The 13,464-nt window shown below is 44.4% G+C and overlaps 2 protein-coding genes across 5 annotated transcripts; both read right to left on the bottom strand.

Annotated features, from left to right (window-relative positions):
* Window positions 1–979: 979 nt before the first annotated feature.
* PSMA4 (proteasome 20S subunit alpha 4) lies at window positions 980–6,533 on the bottom strand. 2 transcript variants are annotated; one of them, XM_035553810.2, is made up of 9 exons: window positions 6,447–6,533; window positions 6,037–6,081; window positions 5,899–5,941; window positions 4,936–5,098; window positions 3,524–3,601; window positions 3,232–3,320; window positions 2,223–2,353; window positions 1,864–1,987; window positions 980–1,384 (listed from the first exon to the last, which is right to left on the bottom strand). In XM_035553810.2, the coding sequence occupies exons 2-9, from the start codon at window positions 6,037–6,039 to the stop codon at window positions 1,230–1,232; spliced, it is 786 nt and encodes a 261-aa protein (XP_035409703.1). In that variant the 5' UTR covers window positions 6,040–6,081; window positions 6,447–6,533; the 3' UTR covers window positions 980–1,229. The 2 variants fall into 2 exon arrangements, with proteins under 2 accessions (XP_035409703.1, XP_035409702.1); XM_035553809.2 differs by lacking the exon at window positions 6,447–6,533 and adding an exon at window positions 6,344–6,380.
* A 97-nt stretch (window positions 6,534–6,630) lies between these two features.
* HYKK (hydroxylysine kinase) lies at window positions 6,631–12,696 on the bottom strand. 3 transcript variants are annotated; one of them, XM_050712920.1, is made up of 5 exons: window positions 12,634–12,696; window positions 11,400–11,752; window positions 10,566–10,720; window positions 7,832–8,015; window positions 6,631–7,140 (listed from the first exon to the last, which is right to left on the bottom strand). In XM_050712920.1, exons 2-5 carry the CDS (start codon window positions 11,743–11,745, stop codon window positions 6,677–6,679), a joined length of 1,149 nt encoding a protein of 382 aa, XP_050568877.1. In that variant the 5' UTR covers window positions 11,746–11,752; window positions 12,634–12,696; the 3' UTR covers window positions 6,631–6,676. The 3 variants fall into 3 exon arrangements, with proteins under 3 accessions (XP_050568877.1, XP_035409700.1, XP_035409701.1); XM_035553807.2 differs by lacking the exon at window positions 12,634–12,696 and adding an exon at window positions 12,163–12,414; XM_035553808.2 differs by lacking the exon at window positions 12,634–12,696 and adding an exon at window positions 11,930–12,149.
* Window positions 12,697–13,464: the final 768 nt, after the last annotated feature.

Genomic DNA, 13,464 nt, shown 5'->3' with positions numbered 1-13,464 from the left:
ATTAAATCCTATGAACATCGGATATCACGCGCGCATGCACACACCCACAATCAATCCGGGTCAGTCACAGAGGCTGAATCAACAGTAGCACAGTTTGAAGAACAGCAGGTAAGGCCTCTCAGTTAAGAACGGGTCAATTGAGTGGGCTTTTCATCTTGCTTTTTACAACTGAAAGGATGTAAAACAATTTTCACTAACTTGTTTACATTTCCTCTATAAATTCCCAATCAGTTTCAGAACTAGCAGAAATCTTTGTCCCTATTCTGAATGCAAAATAATAATCTCAACAAAAGTTGTTCTGATTTTTAATTCATGTACATATATTATGATTTCTCAAGTGGTTAACTGGTTAGTTTTCTAGCCTGTTGTCAGACAGAAGGGAACTGAATTCTTTGGGGAAGTATCAGCAACACTAAGCTAAATATAAAACATGTATATTTCTTTTCAGGATAAAATGTAAAATAGTCAACGTGGCCTAAAAATTGCACACTATTATTTAACTATTTGTATTTAGACAAGTTAGCTTATCATTTTCCTGTGGCCTTTGTAAAGTGTCTTTCTAGTTTGTGTGACTATAACTAGTGTTATATGATTAATTTTGTAGAAAACACATGCACTCATGAAAGGTTATGCTAAACTGAACACATTTGCTACAGGGCATGTTTAAAATACTACTGCTTGCAAGACCATCAGTTTGACACAGCCTGTTATAGAACAAAATAGGCCAAAATTAAAACTTGGCATGCCAGCACACTTTATTTCAGTATTTGTGAAGTGATCACGAATGATTTTCCAAACTTAGGAGCCCCTTTCACTACTTTAAAAGACCCCCCCACACGCACACACACAAAAGTCTAACAATTCTAACACCATATTTGTTCTTTACCAACTAGCGTATACCTTTAATGGTTTAAAGCGATTAACTCCCTCAAGATTGTGCATAACCAGGCATTACTGAGGAAATAAAGACACTCATCACTATTCTTCTTAAATTTTATTCCATAATAAAAAATAGAAGATGAAAGAAAGAGTGTTCAAGAATTAAAGCAATTATTGGTCAATATAAGGAGCGGAAAACTAATTATCTGAATGATGATTAAGGACCTGGTTCAGCAAAAGTAATTCTGGGTCCCCCATGGCGTATTTGTAGGCTGCTACAAAACAGAAATCCAGATTATCTTTTACTGAAGCAGGTCCTGTATTATCTACAGGATATTTGATTTCATATTCTATTTATCTTTCTCTTTTTGTTCTTTTTCCTTCTTTTCACGTTCAGCTTTTGCTTCCTCCTCCTCATGTTGTTTTATCAACTGCTCCACCTCCTTCTGCTTCAGAACCCTTATTACTGTCTTTCCGTTCTCTCTGGTCAGTGTTGCAATTTCAACTGAAACATATGGAACAGACAGCGGCATTACATTTTGTCCTTTTGAAAGAGCAATCATTAGATGGGTTAAGATTTGTTACAACTGGCAGCGAAGCAGAAGGTTCTTGTCCTGCCTCCACCTAATCAACAAAGCCTGGATGTCGAGCCAGATGGCAGCAGTCCTCTTCCGCAGCAGCACACCCAATACCTCTCCAGTGATTCTTCCAACAGACACATAGCCACTTCTGCTACTGCATCCATGTGGCCCAGCTACAGTCCCTGAACTGTGGTCTAGCCCCTGGAGCTGACCACAGTGGATCATCCTCAACCAAGTCATAGGTAGGTCTCTCAAAGTTAACAAGGATTGCTGCTACATTGTCAAAGATTTTTTACATGAGCACTAAAAATCCAGTAAGCCATGTGTGGAATATAGGAATTCACAACTTCTTTTTTTTTTTTTTAAAGGAAAGAGTGTTATCCCATGTTGGAGAACTGCTTACCTTTCTCTGCAGAGAGTTTGCTAACATCCATGGTCTTGTTTAGAACCTTAATGGCTAACGCAAGCGCAGTCTTTAAGGTCATTTCCCCTTCTTTGTAGTCTTGTTTTAGCATTGACACAGCCGCCTATAAATTCCACAGAAATTAAAATGGTATCATTGGGCAATCAACCAAAAAGTTTTTTGCCAGATAATATCAAAACATAAGTAATTGTGTTTGTACATTTATCCATTTCTGCTCTGTACTCATAATCAACAATTCAGTTTAATTAGTACAATGCAATTTATGTGCTTTTGTTTTCATTACTTTTTCATTGCTTTGGGGGAGGGGAAAAACACAGAAATTGAAACACAGAACTTACAGCACTATTATTCCCAATGCATGTGGCTTTCCATCCTCCATAATTTCCACTAGGATCACTTTGATACAACTGAAATCCATAATGCTTATCCCAGCCAATGTACAGCAATGAAACACCAAAAGGACGTTTTCCTGTTGGAAAGAAGGCCATTAGTAACCTAAATTTAGTAACAAGATTGGTCACAATTATTTTCTTTGATTTCCTTTTTCAAACCCTTTCCTGTGAACTAGGATTTAACAGACTGTTCTGCACTTCTGTTACTTGAGATAAGCACTACAGCATTATTTCTTTCTAAGTGAAGGGGGGGGGGAGGGGGAATAGCAGAGGTTTATTTCATTTAACCCCAATAAGCAGCTCATCTCCATCTCCACAAATTGGAATTTATCATCTCTGAACTTTAACTCAAAATTCAGCATTTACAGTACGTAGCTTAGTTGTTAAAGCATTTAATTTATAAGAGTCAAAAGGCAAATACATTAAAGGTCATTCTTCCACACTACATATACATAAAACACCAGAATAGTCAGTTCACATTCTAAGGAACACTCCTTACAGTGCCATTTTCTAACATGTTCCTCAATCCACCAAAATACTTTTTTTTATTAAAGTTTTACAATATTAATACCCTGCTACGTGTAGCAGAAAAAAACATACTTGCTATTCATTACAATGGAACTTGTAACCGAAACTTTTAAAAGGCTACACAGCAAACAATTTTCTGTTGGTCTTTTGGAAGGCGTTCACTAAACTCAAGAGCACTCAAAGCACTGGGCCTGAACCTCAGCCATCAGTTTCTCAGTGACTAAAAAGCAGCATCTTCAATAGCAAATCAAGTTTGTTACTAATTATGACTGCCTGTTCCCCTCCTAAATTTGGCTACAGTTCTTCTCACTTTAACTTGTTACAGAAGAATTCAGTAGCACTGTCCAAAGACTCAGTTGCTTCAAATTACATAACAGAATCTTTCTTTAGACATTTAAAAGCACTATGGTTCCTCACACCTCCTTACCTCCAAACTGGGTATAGGCCTGCTTGATATCACACAGCGTGGTTACCAGCTGCTCACAAGGAATGGGCTCCTGATACTGTAACAAATACCTAGTATCAAAGACAAAAGAGTTCTCAAAAATTTTGTTGACAGTATCCTGGTACATCTAACAAAAGAGCAAGCTCCTAAGCTAAAGCCTCTCCGATCTAGCTGTTCTATTTCAAACAATCTGAGTGCGTGTTCATTTTGCTTTAATACACAGACAGAACTGAATCTGGCATCGCAGGCAAGTAAAAACTATCGGCAAACCTACCTCTGGGCAATCAGTCTCAGTTCATTTGTCAGAACGTTGGCATCGGAAGTTATTCCTGCAACACTGCAAGCCATATCCCTGCAAGAGAAGCACACGAATGAACTGGATTCCTATCAGTCTCCAATAAATACCCATCTTCACGTAGTAGTTCAAGCAGATTACCTGCTGTTGGGTTTCTCTGATCAAAACTACACAGCTGCCACATGCAACAGATTGCTGAGCTCCTGCATTTAGAGTACGTTGAAAGTATAACTGTTTTGGCAGGAGCAGAGGTGGACAGCAGAAAGCAAGCAGGTCAGCTACTCATACAGTTCTGAGGACTATGCCAAAGATGATTAACCATGTTGACAAGATTCTGAGGATCTTCACAAGAGCCACTAGCTACACGCAAGTATCTATTCTGGGCACCACCTGACACAGACTGCATGCCAGAATACCAAAGGAGCCATACAGCTTCTGTGACAGCCTTCAGTGAGATTCACCAATCACACACTGCATTCATGTAAATGTGAATTAGAGATATTGATGATTACAAAAATCATCATTAACTGCTTTAGCTGAAAATTAATCTTCATTTTCAGCAACATATAGTTTGCGTCCTTGACTGTTTCTTAATCTAACACCTTTTATCTAATTCTTAATTGTCTTTATTTTTTTTTTGCCAAATCTGATACTGCTGTAGAATTTTCACTACCAGACAATAATCCACATTCTTCTTAGCAAAATTAAGAACTTTTCAGAAGACAGAAGAGCCAGCCTAGACCGGCTCCACTCCACTGCAGTTACTATACCACCTCCTCGGAAATCCAGTACTTCCTACAGTTCCATCTGCTTTCAAAATAATTCAGAATGGGAAACTGACAGATGAAAACCTGTTCGTGTTTCATATGCACCTTACAATAAGGCTGAAGCTCCATAACAGGTTTAACTTTTATAGAGCTAAAAGGTCACATCAGTGACATACATCATCTCTGCTACAGCTGCGGCAAAGAAAGCTAAGGCATGTTTTACCTGATTTGTCTTACTATCTTTGAATAATACAAGGGGAAAAAAGACTTAAAAGAGGATGCTGAGCTGACGCAGCGCAGTCATTTGTGGATTATCTATTACCCATCCACCCCTTGGTATTTTGTAACCAGAGAACTCCCAGTTTAAGAGTGATGTAACAACATTATAATGTATGGGTAAGTAACAGGAAACAGGCTATTCCACCTGGAAAATTCTCTTTAGAGATAAAAACACGATGCTTCTTTAGAACAATCACTGAAGGCAATAACGACAAAGTAGTCATACACACCAGTAGCACTGAACAAAACAAATACAAACATTTCAAATAAATCCAGGCTCAATGCTAAAATGTCTGAATAGTTAGCGGTAACATCAGTGAACATCTGGTCATCATTTCAACTTACTCATTAAGTTTGTATATTTTCTCTGAAAAAAAAACTTCATCGAGAAGCTTGTGAATGTTGCGTCTCTCTGCAGCTAGCAGAACGCCATCGTTTGCTAGAATCCCCAAGCAAGTACCCGCATGTCCGATTGCTTCCATCGCATATTCGACCTGATACAATCGACCTAGGAAACAATTTAAATTATAACAGCCATAAAGTAGCACTGAATGAGACCAAATATGCAAAAAGGTGACTTAAATTTGCAAGAATATGACAGATGCTTGGTGTGCAACTTAGGATTAGTTCTTCAGTCTATCACCAGTCACTAGCAGATTAATTTTTTTGAAATACAGGAAGGAGTCAGAAAAGAGAAATCCACAAATCTGATAAGGCAATCTTGGGCAGAGTCAGTGTGGAAAAAAAAATTTACTAAGCAAAAAAAAAAAAAAAAAAGAACTCTCTGAAACAGTAGAACAAGACAAAATGAGTTTTAACTGAAAAAAAATTTATACTAGATTTTGTATCAATCACTTCTACAATACATGGAAAAAAGTGATTTGCAAGTGCTTGCTTCAGTACGTACAAGAATAATAGGAAGATACGATCACACCAGCAGGATGCTATGCGTGTTCCAGGGGCTAGGGGGCAAAGCAGTAACAAAACCCATCCACACTCAAACAAAAGATGAACGGTAAAGGTTTATTTGAATTATTTAAAAAATGCAACAGTGGAATTTGGTAGAAACGTACGCGCGTTACCGCTTGAATTAGAACAGAAAAGAATTTAAAGCCTCCACATTTGACCTTTGGAGTCCGTACAGAATCGGGCACTACTCCGGGCAGGTAAATACGATTTCTGCAACTCACGTGTGGGCGGAAACGCGACCGGCCTTTGGGGAAGCGATGCTTATCTGTGTGATGCTTGGTTCTGAAAAGCGGGTTAAAACACTTAGAGCTTATTGGAAAACGCGGTGTTAAAGAGTACCTTCTGGAGAGAATATGGTAGTTCTGGAGTCGTATCTTCGAGACTGCAAAAAGCAACAACAGCCCGTTACCCACCCGCTTGGTCAGGCCGCGCCGAGGGCACACGCAGCCGCGCGGGGGCCGCGGAGCCGCCACTCACCATGGTGCCGGCGCGGCGCTGCGGGCGGGCGGGCGGCGAGCGGGCCTGCAAGGCAAACGGCAAGGCGCGGGAGCGTCACCCCGAGGCGGGACAGCGGCACCGGTCCCAGCCCCTGTCCCTGTCCCAGCCCCGATCCCGATCCCGGTCCCGGCCCCGGTCCCTTTCCCGGCCCGCCGCGCCCTGCCCTCCCCTCCCGCCCGCCCGCCCGCAGTGCGGAGTCATCCCCGCCGCCCCTCCGGAGGACGAAGGCCCCGCAGGCTCCCAGCGCGGCGCAGGGCCGCCCCGTCACGGCACCCCCCGCACTCACTGCGGGCCGGCCGGACGGCGGCGGCGGCGGGCTGGCGGGCCCGGGGGGGGGTGGCGGGGCCCTGCCGGCGGGGAAGGCCCGGGCGCGACTGCCGCTCCCGCACCTTCACCGCTGCGTCGGAAATGGCCGCCGCGCATGCGCGGTGCCGCCGCCCGTCCGAGGGCGGGGCGCGCGCGTGCCCGCCACGAGGGGCCGTAACGGCCGCCCGCGCGCCGCCTCACGGACCCCGCCCCCAGCATGGCCCCCGCCGTCAGCTCGCGGCTCCGTCAGCGGCCACGCACCTTTACTGCGGGGCCGGGGGCGCCGTGCGGGGGGGCAGGGGCAGCCCCCGCCTCAGTCGGCGGCCCCGCGGGGCCCGTAGGCGCGGGCAGTGTCAAACCAGAGCTGCTCGACGGCGGCCTGCCCCGCCTCGGCCATCCGCGTGAGGTGCCTCCAGCCGGTGCGCGCCGTGACCAGCAGGTAGTCCCGGTTCTCCGGGTAGGCCAGGGCCGTGTGGGCCGCGATGACGAGGGACTGCGCGAACCTGCCGCACACCAGGAGGAAGAGGGCGCCCCGCTCCTCCTCCGTCAGCGGCAGGACGCGCTCAAAGCCGGCCAGGACGTGGCCCCCGACCCGCAGCGGGTCCGCGCTCTCGATCATCATGTACATCATGGCTATCGCCACCTCAAACACGTAGTAGCCGTAGCTCATGTCACTAAAGTCCAGGATGCCGGACACTGTGTACTGAGGAGCCCCCAAGGAAGGAGAGGTGGAGTCCACCAGAATATTATGGTCATTGAGATCTCCATGATTGATACCTAAACACAGAAGAAACAAATAATATTAAATAATTATTAATCAGCAGATTTGTTTTTTTTTCCAGTTTCTCAAAGCAACGTCTATTAAAAGATGCACAGAGGCTGCAATTAACACTCAGCTACAAAACCAGACTAGTTTGCCCCTGCATCAAGTGCTGCCTTTAACAGCCTTGCTGCTCCCTAGGAAATACAAGGGTCCTAGAAATTCCACTAACTGGTGGCCAGACAGCAAGGGAGAGGTACAAAATCTGATTCTGCTCTGGTAACACCCGTGATATGCTAGAATAGCAGAGTTTTCAAATCATCAGATTGTCAAGTTATCACAACATCATTGTGAGTTGAATTTAAAGAAATATTAAATATTTATTTAGACCTTTATGAAAGGAGGTAGTGTACTCCATATATTCTTAAGCTGATGAAACAGCATGAAAGTCATGACCTTAACTGGAAACAACCTCAGCAGAAAGGTGAAGAACTGAACCTGACTTTACCAGTACTGCACAGCACGTTCCCCCAGCAAGTTCTGCACTGCCAGCAGCAGCAGTGCAGAATTCAGCACAGTATTTTTTTTCTTGTGTGCTATGGATAAAGGAGGCTTCTTTTGCCTTTTTTTTCCTTTCCCATGAACCCAATCTCCTGTAAGAAACCTGTGTCTCAGTTCAACATAATTTGTTGAGAATAAAATACTCACAGGCTCGAAAACTGCTTAGTTTGGGTATGATTTTCTCTTTAAATTGCTCAATAACTTGTTCCACAACTTCACGATATTGGTTCTGGCCCAGGGCATAAATGTACCGATCTAGAAGAGGGACGTTGGCCAGGTTCCAAATGAACTGGCCTCGATGCAGACTTTTTACTGATGGATGATGGAATTTCTTTAAAAAAGCACAAGAGAAAATAGGCCATAATTAAAAACCTGTTCCTGTGATTAAATGCCTTGATTCAAAGCCCCTTTTAACAGGTTCCAAACAAGACTCGCTGAAAAGCACCACACCATTGACCATTTATATCAACCAGCAAAAGAATAATCTGAAAGATTATTTCAGGCAAGCATCTTAAAATCTACACAAAACATGATTATTTTTTCCCCCTGTTCTTTAGGTACATAAGTTATCTTAAGTCCTTTACCGCTGAACTCATTTAAAATTGATGCTTTCTGCAATGTTTCTGCAAGTGATACTGACTTTGTAGCAGTTCTGAGGCCTTGCCAAGGCTGGAGCCGCACACAGGCAGGGCTTGGATTGTGCTGCTGAGCTGGCACTACAAAAAGCTGCCGAAGCCTTAGAGACAGAAACCGCACCAGCGTGTCAGAAACTGCACAGTCAACACAGATGCACTCTGTGCACTTAAAGGTGGCAGCTTCTGGGGTTGAGCCTTAGAATCCACTGGCACATGATAAATCCTGAAGACAGAAGTACTTTACAGAGCTGCTGGACAATTTTATTCTTATGAAAACGTCTACAGGATCCAAACGTCCCAGCAGTACACAAAGACCCCAGCGAATTGACCCACATGCAGTAGGCTATGCGCATCTCACTTTACTTGTTTGGAAAGGAAGTTCAGCCAAATCAGCTGTATATGACTTTGCCTTCGTGCATCCAGGTATCCTAAATATTTTAAACAAACAGGATCTCTCTCTCTCTCACTAGAAGTAAAAAAGGTGGTTTGGAAAGTGACATTTTGGGAGGAAAAGCATCTCTTTATACTGGTGTACAGTGAGCTGTACACCACTCTTATCCTTGAACCCTCTAATGCTCATTAAGGTGACCTGTGAGCCAGATTCTGCCACTGCACAGGGCACGTATAAACACTTCCCATTACAGCTGCTGCCTTCCTCTTAAAAAGAAATTAATGCTTAGAATTAAGGCTATTACTTAAAGATACCTAAATGATAGTTAAAACTAGAGCTATATGAAAATTTATGGAGCAATACCAAGCCTAAAACACAAATCACCACAGAGAGTCCCTAACGCTATATAAAGCACCACCCTGGTGCTTTCTGGTGCCATCTGGTGAGCAACCACTGCAATTTCCCCCGCACAAGTCAGGTATTCCAGCAAACTATGAGACACCAGATGCATGAAAGGTAATAAAAAGGTAGAGATCTTAATCTCATGAGCCCTCATCACTGTGAAGCCATTAACAGCCACTTTTTTCCACTTAGAAAATGAGAGACGCATCCAGACAAAAGAAGGCACCAACAAGAGAAGGTGGAGTTATTATTTTGTGCACAAAACAAAGCATGGCACATTCCTTTGCTACCAAACTGACCAAGCAATTAACTGGATAGAAAAGGCTGTACGTTCTGATCTGTCATCAAAAACTAGAGTATCGTAGGTATTACTTTTGGTATCAGTGATATCTGGGAGTTTTGACAGTAACAATTGCAATTTTCTTTCTTTTAAATGACAAAACTTGGTAAATAATAATTCTTATGTTACGGGCATGAAGAGCATTTCCCTTCAAAATTTGCACTCACATCTACTGCTTCCTACTGGGCAGGAGAAGTCACAGACATTTTTTGAGACTAGCTGGTCTATATAAATTATTTTAATCATATTATAAGAGCAAGAGCAGACTATTAAAAGCCAACAGTAAATTATCTTTCCCAATGGAAAAATGCTGTTGTAACTTAGGAATGCGGTTGGTAAAGTTAGCAATTCACATTTCATAATTGTCTGAAGCCGGTAGCCAGAACATGAGAAGGAAAGGTTAATGAAAGGCAATAAATAATTCAAGAGTTCTTTTATGTATCAAACAATCACTGGATGATTTATCAGCTTTATTATTCTGCATAGTTACAGAGTAAAGAAAGAACTTACTATGCATTAAGATCATTTGACTGGAAGCAGAGAAACTGAGAGAAGTGTCCTAAACCTCTCTTCACTAGCACAAGTGCCATTATAAAAAAGGAACCAACTGCTACCACTGCAATAACTGGCCACAGTTCTAATGACCAGCAGAAAGAGAGCAAGTCAAAATGAATTCAAATTAAAAGATTACCCAGTTGTGCTTGACATATGCATTTTACAAAAATGCTTCAAAACAAGCTGTACATGCTTTAGTTCAGGCAGCCTACGATTCAGTCTCCTTATTTGCCAGACTTGAAATACCTGACAGGTGAATTTTGAATAAATAAAAATAAAACCTTACGTCCCTGTTCAAGGTACAAAAATGCATTGCAAAAGGATCACCAAGGCTCTGTCATAAGCACTGGCTGGTTGTGTTACCTGGGGAAATGCTTTAGTAACAGCCAGCTTCCCCAGTTACAGCATGGGGGCCAGCACCTGGAAGTTGAATTCAAGTCTGCATTCACCAACTTCAATTTTACAGGTCAGGAAAGTTGACAGCAAACACAAGAAGAAACAGACAGGAAAAAATCAATTGAAAATGAAGTTTGTCAAGCCAGAGCAACAAAAACTCACCTCTGAGAGAGCTTTATCCAAACTGGCAGCTAGCTTACCAATCTCATAGAAAATCTGGGGATTTGTAGCAAGTTTTGCAGCAACTTTTGCTACTGGTGTACCTGGCAGGTAAGTCAGTAGTCTGACCATGTACTTTTTGCTGTCAGGTCCACTACCTAACAAGCAAACAGAAATACACTCACTCCAATACATGCTATTGAGTATTAGTTAACACAAGAGGCAAAATGGTTTCTCCTGGAGCAGAAGTCAGATGTAGCTGAAAAAACAGATTTCGTTCAAAGATCTTGCGCCATACCTCAAGCCCACACCTACAGACACTTGCAGCACTGCACAAACCTTATCAGTGGTGCTGCTCTTACTCTGATCAAGGTTCTCCAGTGTCTCTATACATTTTTCTATATTTACCACTCTGAATTAAACAGGCAGCTCGACCCCAATGTTCTCACCATGATATTCCTGCACTCCAAAGTAGATATTTCAACAGGGAAGTTCTTGTTCAAAAGCTACAGGTGAGGTGCAAGACGGATCAGGATCTACAGGCTTGAGAAAGTACCAGACCACTACTGCAGGCACAGGAACCGCTACAGGTGGAAGCTGAGCACGGAGTGCCTGGTGAAAACCACAGGCTCTCTTGCAACTTGCTCTGGCTCGCTCACGTATGAGCAAGTAATCATCCAAGATTACTCCACATTCGCATCAGTGCAACAGAGCAGAATGCAGGCTGACTATCACTGATCCAAACCCTCTGTTGTATTGCAACAAGCGCATCACAGAGAAAATTACCACTGAGTTAAGGGTGATAATAGGGCAGTGAAGGTCCTTGCAATTGCTCACCTCTTGGCTCCAGAGACATGATGTTACCATCTTTTGTAAGGTAAGGTGTAGCTGAAGGAAAGCCTTCAGCACTGAGAAATATCATGGCCTGTGTCTGTGCTTCAATGAGATCAGGCTCCTGGCTGTCTTCCGAATTGGTGATTTTGAGGACATATTCATCTGCACCTTCGGCCTCACCTTTGCTTTTTGTGACACGCACATGGAAATTCTGATCATCATAGCTGGGGAGAGGCCTGATCCAGGACACCTTTAATCCAAACACCCTGTCAACCAATTCTGTCGCTTCCTTTTCACCAAATGTTGGTTTGCTCAATGTCTGCGGTTGGCAGTCGCTTCCAGAAGACATCGTGTCTCTAGGAAAAAAAAAGAGATGCTGGAAGACACAATCTGTATTCTGACATCGGAAGCAGTGGTTAATGCAACAAACTGCGTTCAGATATGGGAGAAGAGTGCGTTAAACAAGGAAAAAAACATAACACGCTAAGCAAGTCCACGTTTCTTATATCACAGCTCCTTGCCAACTGCTTTACCTGTTGCCCCTCAGAAGTAAGCCTTCTAAGTGAGCTGCACCCAATCTGTTCTCAACAAGCAGACGGAACAAAATTATTAATGATCAGCACTTCTATCAGCTGCTTTCCAGTAACAGCCTAACCCGGCACATTGCTAACCAGGCATGATTTCCTAAGGAACAGAGTTACTTATTTCCTAACCAGAAAGTTCGCAATTCACAGCCGCAAAAGGTAAGAAAGACTTTTGTGGATACTTTGTGTCAGAGCAGGCCTGATCGCTCAGCCCGGCCACGACCAGCTCGAGCGCTCAGGGGCGCAGAACAGACCGCGGATGCCGGCTGCGTCTCGCCTGCTCCAGGCGCAGCTCTCGGCGCCTGTCCGGCTGCTGGAAGCGCCGAGCCTCAGCCTCCGCTCCGCGAAGCGAGCAGACGCCGGGGGGCTCTGCCCGGACCTCTGGCCTGCCCCGGCAGCCCGGGGAGCGGCAGGAGCAGGAGGGCGGCCGAGCGCCGCAGACCCGGCCCCTGGCAGCGCTCCCGCTCCCCTCCCCGCGGAACCGCCCGCAGCCGCGCCACCGCCCCGGGGCAGCGCGGCCCGGCCGGCCAGGGGGGGCGCCGCCAACCCCGCGCCTGCGCCCGGGCCGCCGGGCCGGGGCCGCGCCTCACGGGCTGCGGGGCGGGGGAGGCCCCGCGGGACCCTCGCACGGCGGGGCAGGCCTCAGGGCGCACCTGTGCTGCACAACAGCTCGCGGCTGAGCCCTCAGCGAGGACGGGTCCAAGGCACTAGGCCGTACGCCGCTCGACTCCTGGGGTTGCTCTCTAGCGGCATGGAAATCTGCAGCTTCCTGTCAGAAACTGCAAACATTGTCCAAACGTTCCCCTGCTAGCCCCAGAAACAGGTCTACGTTTGTGTTTAAATCATTTTAGGAGTACACGAGATTTGGAAAACTCTTGTTTTGACCTATAATCATTTACCTAAAGCAAACTTGATGCATCAGCCAACTCTGTCCTTTGGACTGTACCAGAATTCAGGCTGGCAACACTTGAGCGGTCTCAGAGAATTTTAAGACTTTGTTGCTGCTGACAAAGCTCACTTCCCACACACATACACGTCTTCAGTATAGAATCCTCTTCTGAAATCCCTCATGACAAAAATGGAGTAATCCACAACAGTTGAGGTTCAACAATCACAGCATGGGGAATCTGAGGAAAAACTGGTTTTAGAAAGGCCAACATCCTAATGTTTTTAAGTAGATCAATTTAAAAAGCCTGTCTCAGTAGTTCAGTGTTATGAATAACGTTAAATAAAATTGAGAATATTTTAATGCAGTTGGGAATTCAGATGACAGAAACTTCTTCCAAGTAACAAAGACAAGGTCCTTTCTTTTTTCCCCCCACCCCATTTTAGAGCAAATATTTCTACACAAAGGGATTGACCAACCCCTTCTTTAAACCCACCTCATTTTCCTTCCCCTTTCCTCCCAGCCCCATGAAATCACAAATGAGCTTTTCAAGAATAGAGGTGCTCTAGAAAAGACTGAAGAGTCTCTCAATTTCTGA

This window comes from Cygnus atratus, chromosome 11 (genome assembly GCF_013377495.2).
Source record: "Cygnus atratus isolate AKBS03 ecotype Queensland, Australia chromosome 11, CAtr_DNAZoo_HiC_assembly, whole genome shotgun sequence".
NCBI classification, from domain to species: domain Eukaryota; kingdom Metazoa; phylum Chordata; class Aves; order Anseriformes; family Anatidae; genus Cygnus; species Cygnus atratus.
Note: the sequence above shows the minus strand (reverse complement) of the source record. Positions and strands in the feature narration are given on the sequence as shown.